At 44.9% G+C, this 12118-nt stretch overlaps 1 protein-coding gene across 4 annotated transcripts in view; it reads left to right on the top strand.

Moving 5' to 3' along the window:
• The window catches only part of NT5DC1 (5'-nucleotidase domain containing 1), a 126720-nt gene that overhangs the window by 50167 nt on the left and 64435 nt on the right, over window positions 1-12118 (top strand). For 3 of the 4 annotated variants that reach the window (XM_077301577.1, XM_077301558.1, XM_077301567.1), the window contains exon 7: window positions 3876-3950. The exons of the other annotated variant lie outside the window; for it this stretch is intronic. In XM_077301577.1, the coding sequence (XP_077157692.1) occupies window positions 3876-3950 (75 nt within the window). The remainder of the gene's footprint in view (window positions 1-3875; window positions 3951-12118) is intronic. 4 annotated transcript variants of the gene reach the window in all.

The raw sequence follows: 12118 nt of genomic DNA, 5'->3' as shown, positions 1-12118 counted from the left end.
TTTTTGTAATATTTCTATAAATTAGGTTTGCTTAAATTTTTACTTTGTATTTTATTATAAAGCTAGTATCTTAAGTACATGCCTCTATGCATTTAATCTTTTCCTACCTTTCAGTTGCATGGGAGATGTCCACAAGTAGAGGGAGTACCAACTTTTCTCAGGGCTTCTCTTCCAATAGTCTTGATTCACAAAAGCGTTCAAGAATCATTTGAGCGAGGCTAAAAGGAAGCGGTTCTTCTTTGCCTTCAAAGGACCTTCTTTTGTTACATTTCACATTTTGTCATCCCCCCCCCCACACACACACACACACCCACACACACCATGAAGCTAAGCTGAATCATATGCCGGCACTGAATGTTGGGTCTGGCTTCTGAGTCCCTTCCAAGGGGAGATTGTGTTGTTGTTGCTTCCAAGCAGCAAGCGGCTCCAAAGGAGAAGTGGTAAGGGATTGGAGTTTCTTTTGCATCTGATCCCAAGCCTTCCCATAAACAAGGGTTTGACATTTATTTAAGTTTGTTAGTGGGCAGCTAAGCCTATAGGACACTTGGAAACTCTGCTTTGTTTGTAGGACCTTTTATCTCTACTTCTCAATAATGTGGTCACAGCTCCCTCCACAGAGTTGGCAATACAATCTTATCGGTGCTTAATTCAAGGATGGATAAAATTATGGTCCAAAAGATATTCTTGTTTAGGATGCTTTAGGGTGCTTAGGGCTGATCCTGCATTGAGCAGGGGGTTGGACTAGATGGCCTGTATGGCCCCTTCCAACTCTATGATTCTATGATTCTCATGCTGCCTTAACATCCGTGAAATTGAAATCAAAACCCTAGTTGGATTCAGAATGTCTGGCAGCAAAAGAAATAATAACCCAATTTCAGCAGAATAAAGTTCAATCCTTCCTGTTTTAAGAATATAAAAGAAACTATATAAAAAGTTTTAAAAGAGAAAAAGGAAGCAGCACTAAAACCGTTTATGCACTGGGCACCTTACTGCCCCAGCTCTCGTGCAGGAGCACAAATCCGGGGCAGATAAGGTGCATTGGGCCAAATGCTCCCCTGTGTGGGTGCAGGAAGAGGTGGGGCAACCTGCCACGATTAAAACTCCAGCCTGCAGCCCGGCATGAAACCTCCAGTGCGTAAACAGTCTAAGGCAGGGGTAGTCAACCTGTGGTCCTCCAGATATTCGTGGACTACAATTTCCATGAGCCCCTGCCAGCAATTCCCATGAGCCCCTGCCAGCAGTCTAAGGCAGTGGTCCCCAACCTGCGGGCCGCGGCCCGGTGCCGGGCCGCGAAGACCATGGCGCCGGGCCGCGGCTCCCTCTCCCCGCCCCTCCCCCCCGCAGTAAAAAAATTCCCAGGCCGCAAGCTTGCGGCCCGGGAAGCTTCTTACTGTGGGAGGGCGGGGAGAGGGAATCGGGGCTGAGCCGCGCCCGCAGGGGCGCAGCCCGCGGGCGTGGCTCGCGGGCACGGCCCGATGTGCGGGCGCGGCTTGCAGGCGCGGCCCGTTGTGCGGGCGCGGCCTGATGCGGGGGCGCGGCCCGCGTGTGCGGCCCGATGTGCGGGCGTGGCCGATGCGTGGGCATGGCCCGCGCAGGCCGCAGGCCGCGCCCCAATGCCCTGCCGGTCCCCAACCTCAGAAAGGTTGGGGACCACTGGTCTAAGGGACACTTGGTCCTGATTGATCCAAGCCAGCAATTCAAATAACCTTTCATTTCTTCTGGCATTTAATAAGGAGTAAACTCCACTCACAGACCCCAAAAGTAAATTATCACATATCAGCAAACAGCTGGGAATCACATTTCCAAACCCTCTCTTTGGCATCAGTCCAACATACCTTCAGATTGCATTTTAGAAGAAGAAGGGTTGGTTCTTTCTCTACCTGCAGGAGTCTCAAAAGGGCTTACAGTTGCCTTCCCTTTTCTCTCCCCACAACAGACACCCTATGAGTTAGGTGAGGCTGAGAGAGCCCTGATATCACTGCTCTGTTCAGCTTTATCAGTGCCCAAGGTCACCCAGCTTGTTGCATGTGGGGGAGTGCAGAGTCAAACCCAGCTTGCCAATTAGAAGTCCGCACTTCTAACCACAACAAACTGGCTCTTGTGGCCCTCAGTATTGATCATCAAAGTTAAAATCAAATAACATTGCTGAAGCTAGGGAAGGGTCTGGAAAGCAATATGATATCCCTGGAATGTATCAAAACCAATATCAACTGGTAGACCCCAATGTTGGCTGCATTTTTTACACACTGACCGCTCAGCCCGGATTCCTAACTTTGCTATTATTGTCCCAATATTTAAGAAGGGGGGAAAGATAACACTCCTGTTTCACCTGTACAAAATCCCTGTTCAGTAGGCCTCAAGTGTTTCAACTCCACAACAACCTGCACGGGAGGCCTTAAATGTTTCTTCTGCACAACAACCCTTTCTGCCTGGGGAGCTGATCTTTATAGTCTGGAGATGAGCTACCCAGACCCCACCTGGAGGTTGGCTGCACCTGGGTTGGAACTATTTCTGGAGGTTTGGAGGTAGGGCTTCAAAATGTTTCAATGCCTCAGAGTCCACCTTCCAAAGCAGTCATTTTTGCCTGAGAAGCTGATCTTTATAATCTGAAAATGAGCTGTAATTCCAGGCCCCACCAGAAGGTTGGCTACTCCTGGGTTGGAAATATTCCTCAGAGTCCACCCTCCAAAGTAGCCATTTTTTCCTGCAGAGCTGATCATTATAATTTAGAGACGAGCAGCAATACTAGAGACAATGGTAGAGGCTTGCAGATTGAGGTTGGGGTGGAGTGGTGCAGGTATGTCCCTCCTGGGGCTTTGGCCAGCCCTTACCAGCAACTGTTTGGCTTTTGGGGTTCAGACAGACAGAACAGCATGGCTCCTGCAGGTCTGGAAAGTGCAGGAAAATCTAAATAAAGAATATTTACAGCCTAAAACTGTAAATGGTGAATAAGTAAATGGCTGATTCAAGTGTTGGTCTGAAGCAGCACAACAAAACGAAATCAGATTCCAGTGGCACGAACTTTCAAGTTCAAGCACTCAAAAGCTCATGCCTTGAATATATCTTTGTTGGTTTTAAAGGTGCCACTGGACTCTGAAGTAAATGGCTGGAGAGACATAGGAACTGAAGTAACTTTTCTCAAACTTAGCCTGGTAAATTAAAATCAGTATTTGCCAAGAAGGTCCTATGAAATCAAAGGCATAAGTGTCCCAGAATTTCAAGTAGAGTTAGCTTTACAGGAAAGTAGACAGTGAGACTTTGGGGGGGGGGGACTAAGTGATCTTTGGCAGGGACTGAAGTTGCCAGCAGTAGGCCTCAGGCTTCATAAGGGCATCACCAGTGAAGCAACAAACTGTGCCAGCCACGGAGTGCCTACGGCCATGTGCATTCCTTTTGAAGTGGTGCATGTGAGGGGGGAGATCTTTCCCTTCAGCCTAACTGCCTGGAGATGAGCTGTACTTCCAGGGGATTCTCAGAATCATTCCGCACCTGGGAAATAAAGTGAAAGGCTTAACTTTTGCAGACTTTTTTTGTTGGTGGCGAAAGAAATGTGCATAACCAAAGTAGCACAATCTCCATCTCCAGTGCCTGCCCTCACACCTGTCTCCCTCTCCCTTCTCCCAGGAATGGGGCCTTTTGTATAGCAAACTGCCTGGAGCAACGAATACACATTGCTTCATCCAGGCAGAGCAAAAAAAAAAATTTCCCCCACCAGTTGACACACAAAGACCCCCACCCTCAAAAAAATCATGAAAAAAAAACTTTTCTTAAAGCTTCAAGGCATTAAAAGAAGCACTATGCATCTATGATTAGATAAATAGGCATCCCAATGGAGAATTTTCACTTTAAAAAAAACGCTTCCATAGCCATTTCAGGAAGCCATTTCAGGAAGCCATGCGGAGTGACAGGAAGCACCAAAAAGCATCAGAAGAAAGCGAGAGAGCAAGAAGGTGAGAAATGGCAGGAGGCATGATTTTTTATAACGTCACACAATTTCGCTGGTGTGACACCATTTTTTTAGATGTGCAGAATGGCCTTGAGACTCCACCCGAAGGCTGGCCTCCCTAAGCCTCAGTGGGATACAATGCTACAGAGTCACCCTTCCAAATCAGCCATTTTTGCCCGGTAAGCTGATCTTTATCATCTGGAGATGAGCAGCAATTCCAGGAGATTAAGGCCCCACCTGGAGGTTGGCTGTCACTGGTCTGAACATATTTGTTGTCAATGGTGTTTCATCAGAATGGAGGGAGGTGAGTAGCGGGGTACCTCAGGGCTCGGCTTGGTACTTTTTAACATATGTATTAATGATCTAGATGAGGGGGTGGAGGGACTACTCATCAAGTTTGCAGATGACACCAAATTGGGAGGACTGGCAAATACTCCGGAAGATAGAGACAGAGTTCAATGAGATCTGAACACAATGGAAAAATGGGCAAATGAGAACAAGATGCAATGTAATAAAGATAAGTGTAATGTTCTGCATCTGGGTCAGAAAAATGAAAAACATGCCTACTGGATGGGGGATACGCTTCTAGGGGAACACTGTGTGTGAACGAGACCTTGGGGTACTTGTGGACTCTAAACTAAACATGAGCAGGCAGTGTGATGCAGCAGTAAAAAAGGCGAATGTCATTTAGGGCTGTATCAACAGGGGCATCACATCAAAATCACAAGATGCCATTGTCCCATTGTATACGGCACTGGTAAGACCACACCAGGAGTACTGTGTGCAGTTCTGGAGGCCTCTGGAGGAGGGACGTAGATAAAATTGAAAGGGTACAGAGGAGAGTGACGAAAATGATCTGGGGTCAAGGGACCAAGCCCTATGAAGATAGGTTGAGGGACTTGGGAATGTTCAGCCTGGAGAAAAGGAGGTTGAGAGGGGACATGATAGCCCTCTTTAAGTATTTCAAAGGTCACATGGAGGAGGGCAGGATGCTGTTTCCGTTGGCTGCAGAGGAGAGGACACGCAGTAATGGGTTCAAACTACAAGTACAACGATATAGGCTAGATATAAGGAAAAAAAATTTCACAGAGTAGTTCAGCAGTGGAATAGGCTGCCTAAGGAAGTGGTGAGATCCCCCTCACTGGCAGTCTTCAAGCGAAGGTTGGATACACACTTTTCTTGGATGCTCCTGGATGCTTTTGGCTGATCCTGCGTTGAGCAGGGGGTTGGACTAGATGGCCTGTATGACCCCTTCCAACTCTATGATTCTATATTCCTTGAGGTTTGGAAGTGGGGCCTCATTTCACATACAACATTGTAATGAAAAGACTACATTCTTGCGCATACCCTGTTGAACACATGGAACTTACTTTTAAGTAAACATGCAAAAGATTGCTCAATTAGTCTACTACTGCTTGCCCTTTCCATTTTTATTCAGTCCTTTATGTGAGAAGCTCTGGGTTCTCCTTCCATTTTATCCTCACAAATACTAAGCCGTTGAATAGTTATTGACCAAAGTTTTAAAAGCAAGCATATAAATTGAATGAATAAACAAACAAATGAATAATTAAGGGTGGTGACACTAGTCTCCTCAGTGTAAGCTATTAGCTAACTCTATTTATTTCAAAGTATTTGGATTTATGAAAAAGAAGGGCTGGTTTTCATACCCTACTTTTCACTACTAGAAGGAATCTCAAAGTGGCTTATAAACACAGTTCCCTTCCTCTCCCTACGCCCTGTGAAGTTGGGGGGATGGGGTCCATCAGAACTGCTCTGTGAGAACAGCACTGAGAGAACAACAACTAGCACAAGGTCACCCAGCAGGCTGCAAGTGGAAGAGCTGGGAATCAAAGCCAGTTCTGCAGATTAGAGGCTCTTGTTCTTAACTGCTCACCCACACTGGCTCTCTATCCTTACTGATCAGTTAATTCTGCTGGTTGGAAGTACCAACCAATCTTTATTTATGGTCATTTAGTCCAAAATTTTACATGCACTACTATACAATAGCAGTTTGTAAAAGGGAAGGTTTGAAGTACAAAGGAATTACTCCCAAAGTAAGCCATTTATTTATTTAGATAAATATGCTGCTTCTCTAGGAACTTGCTAAGGTGGCTTGCAAAATAAAAATAATTTTAACATATTAAATAAAATCCAGCATTAAAAATGCAACCCAGCATAAAAATAGACTATAGTAGAAAAAAACAACATATTCATTTTTGGAACCTTTCAGTAAAAAATTGGTTCAGGTAATCCTCTCCCACTCTAAGGCCTAATCCTGACGTGTCTTTAAAACTATTACCGTATATACTCATGTATAAGCCAAGTTTTTCAGCAATCCTTTTCACATTGAAAAAGCCTTCCTCAGCTTATACACGGATATATACGGTAATTGAAATAACAGCCTTCTCCAGCTGTGGAATACAGCCAGCCAATCGTTGCATTCTGCAAATGTGTTTGCAAAGCAGCTTGTAGGACATCAACCGTTTGACTGAGGGACTCTGATTTTTTCCTTTTCACTTTACTTCTTCCAAACTATTCTTTTGGTTTCGGTGGGTGGGATGGATTTTGGGGGTGCTTTGGGATTTACTGTTTCTTTCTCCTAGTGTTTCTTTCTTGTTTTATCTGAGGGGCTGCATTGTTTACCTTTTCTTCTTGGAGTTGTGTTTCTTTTAAAAGTTGATTTTTACTGTTCTTTCAGTGTTCAATTTTATAGTTCTTTAATTCAGTGTTTTGTTCGGGGGGGAAACACTGTAGTTGGGGTTAGAGTTGTCCATTCTCCCAGTATGGTAGCTGTTCTACTTGTTGTAGTTGGTTGCCAACTTCGGGTACTGTTGTTCTGCTCTGGTTTACTGGCCCTCCTTTGCACTTACAGAGCTAATTCACTGTTTTTCTTTGAAATAAATATTCAAAAACATTTAACCTACTGATGCCTCAATTAATCTAAATTTACCAGTAGCTGCTACATTTCCCACCCTCGGCTTATATGTGAATCAATAAGTTTGCCCAGATTTTGTGATGAAATTAGGAGCCTTTGTTTATATGCAGGTCGGCTTATGTGCAAGTATATGCGGTATTTCTAGTTCCTGCTGAATGGGAACACACCTGTAAGATGAGCTCAATCACTTTGGCCCATCTCTGGAATTGACATATGAAGATGTTCCCTCACAGCATTGCTAGGTATGAAAACTTGACCCTGTTGTTACAGCAGGTAAAATGCTTGGTAACACCTGAACATTGGTTTCTGATTGGGCATTGAGAGTGACCTACAATTTACTAAGGTAGGTAATTGGCAGTCATCTAAATTAATGTAATAATTTGATTGGCCCTTGTTTGTGAACCTCATGGGAACCTCATCCATACTTTTTCCCATTGTTTAGGCCTTTGTCTTATCCTTTGTTGGCCTTATCTTAGTGACTGGTTTTTTATCTTGCTTTCGCATTTGAACACTCTTGTGCATTGGACTCTGTTTATGCTCTATGGAATTTTGTGCTTTGATTGAGCTGCACCTGCCAGTGTCCCCTGGGTCCTAGCGCCCATTGCATTCCTGGTTGCAATGGGCTTTCTTGCTAGTTATTTTATAAATTTTTTTCTGATTCTTGAAAAGTATTGCAGGAATATGCCCACCCAGCCCTCTTGGTTACAATTACCCACGTTCTTGGTTTTGGGGTCTGTCTTGCCTGGACTGGGTTGAGACATTGTGCTTTGCCTCCAGGTAAACTTAGAGATTGCCCCCAGACCCCTTAGTTCTTGGGATAGATTCAGGGTTGTTGGCAGTCTACCAGAGGGAGTTTGCTGGTATCCTGTATCCCTGTTTTGTAATTTGGTCTCCCCTGGACAAGAGTCACTCAGGAGGCTGGGGGATCGATGTCAGTGGCCTCTGTCAGATGCTGAAGACTTGTTTAGCATATCCCCCCCCCCGAACAGTTATTGGCCCTCCTCCCTGATTCTAATATTGTTTCTCTCTTTCTGTTGAATTATTTTAGAACTCCCTCCCCTCAGTCAGGGTCTGTCAGAGGCTCCTTCGCAGCAGGCCTGGGGGGGGGGAGCACTCTGCAGCCTCCGGCCAGCTCTGTCAGGGTTCTGAGGCAATTTGCAGTTGGACTTGACAGTTAGGACAGCCTTGGGGCGAAAAGGGCTGGCACAGCCTGTCCAAGCCTCTGTTCTCATCCCAATTGGCAGCCCTGCTGACCTCCTCTCCCTTTGGTGGTCAGGAACAGACTGGCAGCCAGACTGGGCTGGATGAATGGAATTCTGGTCTGTCCTGGTGAGGGGCCAATAGGAAGGCACTTCGAGTTTTGATCCTGGACTCAGCCCACCCCAACACCCCTTACTGTTTTATTAATAGGAACAGATGTTAATTGTTCAGATGCTTTAACGTTCACAAGGCGACGCTGATAGGGTGGAAAGTCAACATAAAAATATTTTAGATAAGATAATGAATAAATTAATTTCCTGAAGTCATAATGCAAGCACCCCCATCTTTAGAGGTCAAACAGCTGGATACTTGCAGCAGGGTCTTAGAATCATAGAGTTGGGAGGGGTCTCCAAGGTCATCTAGTCCAACCCCCTGTACAGTGAACAAACTTATAACTACCTGCCTATGCACAGTGACCCCAATTTCATGCCCAAGTGATCCCCCAACACCAGAAATCGCCTGGCCTGAAGGGAATTTACCTACCATCTCACAGTGGTGATCAGCAATTCCCTGGGTATGCAAAGAAGGACCACAAAGACTAACACTGGCACATCCCTTCCTGCCCAGCCACTCACAATCTGCCTAATGTCTGCCAATCTGTCAGATGACTATCTAGCCTCTGCTTAAAAACTTCCAAAGAAGGAGAACCCACCACCTCCCAAGGAAGCCTGTTCCACTGAGGAACGACTCTTAATTGTCAGGATCTTCTTCCAGATATTTAGCCAAAAATTATTTTGAATAGTTGAATGACAGCCCTTCCAGTATTTCAAGATGGTTATCATATCACCTCTTAGTCATCTTCTCTCCAGGCTAAACAGACCAAGCTCCCTCAACCTTTCCTCATTCGACTTGGACACCAAACCCCTCTGGACATGCTCCAGTTTGTCTATATCTTTCTTCAGTTGTGGTGCCCAAAACGGAACACAGTACTCCAAGTGTGGTCTTACCAGAGCAGAGTAACATCACCTTGCATGATCTAGACACTATGCTTCTTTTAATACAGCCCAAAATCCTGTTTGCCTTTTTAGCCACCAAGTCACACTGCTGACTCATGTTCAGTGTATGGTCTGCTAAGACCCCCAGATCCTTTTCATACTTACTACTGCCAAGACATGTCTCACCTGTCCTATAATGATGCATTTGATTTTTCCTACCTAAGTGAAGAACTTTAGATTCATTACTATTGAAATTCATTTTATTCATTTTTGCCCAGTTTTCTAGCCACTCATCACTCCTCTCCCAAGATGACGAACCATTTACAAGCACCCTTTGGGTGTGATCTGTCAACCAGACACATTTGCTTCGTAACCTACCCTGTGTTCATTTTGGCATCAAGACAAAACTTCTATTTGAAATGCTGTGATATGGCAGAGTAGCTTGAGGGTGCTTCTGCTACTGTTTATTTGTGTGCTAGTTATTTTAGTGTGTGCCTTAGCATGTTTATTTTTTTTAACTCAGAGGTATTTTGTTATATATTTGTGTTTGGCACTTTGTAAACTTTACTGTGGAAGTAGGGACTATAAATATTTTGAATATATTAACAAATAAAGCTTCTCTGCCTGGTCACTGGGAGCAAGTTGTTATACGCATCCAGGATGGGGCTATTTGCAAACCTGAATTAAAGCCATTTTGAAGGATGAGAAGCCATGATCCTGTCTTGTTTTCTTATGCAAAATGGAAAAACTTGTAAATGTCATCCTTGATCCTATCTCATAGAGGGCATAGCAGTTTTCATACAACAGGATGAATCAAGAGCATTAAAAGCCTGCCCTTTTTTTAAAGATGGGGAGCAGGAGGGTATGCATACAGAGAATTCTGAAAGATGTCACCTACATCTGTGCACAATCATATTTGCTTTAATAGGTTTTAAATTAAAACAAACAGGAAGGACCTTAGACCTGTGACACTGCCAAACATTCAGTGGTCTCTGGGAATCTGTCAAACTACTAGGTATGTGAAGTATGTTCTACTGGGATGGTTCTGCTAACTTGTATTGGGAGATGTTGGACGGTCTGTTTTGATTATGAAATAGCAAGTTAGGGATCTTAGGACTTTTTAATTTACTCACTGAAATTAGATGCCTTGTGATGGTGACCCCATCGAAAGCAACATCACAGATGTCTGAAAATAATTTATGCTTAAAGAAATCTTATGACCTGCAGGGAACTCCAGGGAGGATCCCTACAATGGTCCTGTTCTATCCAATTTATAAGGGAGCCTCTTCTGAGACCATAGTCACTGTGGATTCAAAGGGACCTCTGAGCAGCTTGTTGAGGGCAAGGGAAAAATTGGTCATATTGGAGCTAGATGTGGAAAGAGCTGGAGCTCCATCCTGAGAGCTGTGCAGAACCAGCCAGAATTTACTCTTAACCTTTGGATATGGACAGGAATATATGCAAATAGATTTTAACTTCATCGTACTATAGTGGGAACTGGTTGCTATCTACCCCTGACCTGGGTGGAATGTATGTTTCCTGTGATTGCACACATAGCAAAATTTCAGTGGTTGCTTTTTGTAGGATAAGCAGCTTCAGAATGTTGAAACACAGATGTAGGAGGAGAGAGAGCTGCTGCTCCACCTGCACAGTGGTGTTCCAGGTGCCTGTTATATCAGTTAAATGCACATCTGGAATCCCTTAAGGGAAAAGAGATGGACTTGGGGACTTGAAGGAGAGGAAAAGTTGCTGGTAAGGAAAAAGTTAAGCAGCCCTCCCCTTACTATGTCCTTTTCCTTACTGAAGCTGTCTTTTCCTATAAGCAGCAGCTGCTAGGATAATGCTGCATGCATTCATATATATAACATATTTCCCCCCTTTCTTAAGTTATGCCCCTAAGCTTTTGCATTCAAGAGTTTGTTAAAGAAATGGAAGGAAAAGTACTCCCTTTCTTCCTCATCCAGTAGTGCTGGCTTTGTTGATCAGAACATATCTTTGCTCGTGTATCTGGCAGGCTGAGGTTGACTCTTCCGTTGGCACTAAAGCTTCTGGTTTCCTACTGTATTGCCCATTGAGGGCATAGTTTTGGAAAGTACAAGGACCATGGCCTATTCCTCTATATCAGCCTTTGCCAACTTTTTTACCATTGAGAACCCCCTGAAATATTCTTCAGGCTTCGGGAAACCCCAGAAGTAGTGCAATGGTGCAGAATGTGGTTGGGAAGCATAGCTGTGTACATGCCCATCTGGGGCCTCTCCCCTTCTCATCCCCTCCCAGCCCATCATTGGCCTTTTTTTTGGCGGGGGGGGGGGAGAGAACAGATTGACATGACCATATATGGTCATAAAGGTATCCCCTGTCTGACCCTTGGGGTGACGCCCTCTAGCGTTTTCATGGCAGACTCAATACGGGGTGGTTTGCCAGTGCCTTCCCCAGTCATTACTGTTTACCCCCCCCCCCAGCAAGCTGGGTACTCATTTTACTGACCTTGGAAGGATGGAAGGCTGAGTCAACCTTGAGCCGGCTGCTGGGATTGAACTCCCAGCCTCATGGGCAGAGCTTTCAGACTGCATGACTGCTGCCTTACCAATCTGCGCCACAAGAGGCTCTTATATATATGGTCGTAAAGGTATCCCGTGTGTAAGCACCAGGTCATGTCTGACCCTTGGGGTAAACGCCCTCTAGTATTTTCTAGCATTTTCTTGGCAGATTCAATACAGGGTGGTTTGCCATTCCCTTCTCCAGTCATTACCGTTTACCCCCCAGCAAGCTGGGTACTCATTTTACTGACCTCAGAAGGATGGAAGGCTGAGTCAACCTTGAGCCGGCTGCTGGGATCGAACTCCCAGCCTCATGGGCAGAGCTTTCAGACTGCATGTCTGCTGCCTCACCACTCTGCGCCACAAGAGGCTTCTATATATGGTCATATAACCCAATAAATGTTTAGTAAATTTAAATACATATATATACAAAATTAACTCCCACCCATTTGGGAAACCCTTCCCGGGCTGTCAAGAAACCCAGGGTTTCATGAAACCTGGT

Source organism: Paroedura picta, chromosome 1 (assembly GCF_049243985.1).
Source record: "Paroedura picta isolate Pp20150507F chromosome 1, Ppicta_v3.0, whole genome shotgun sequence".
Taxonomy (NCBI): domain Eukaryota; kingdom Metazoa; phylum Chordata; class Lepidosauria; order Squamata; family Gekkonidae; genus Paroedura; species Paroedura picta.
The sequence above is the reverse complement of the archived record's forward strand: the minus strand, read 5'-3'. Positions and strand labels throughout refer to the sequence as shown.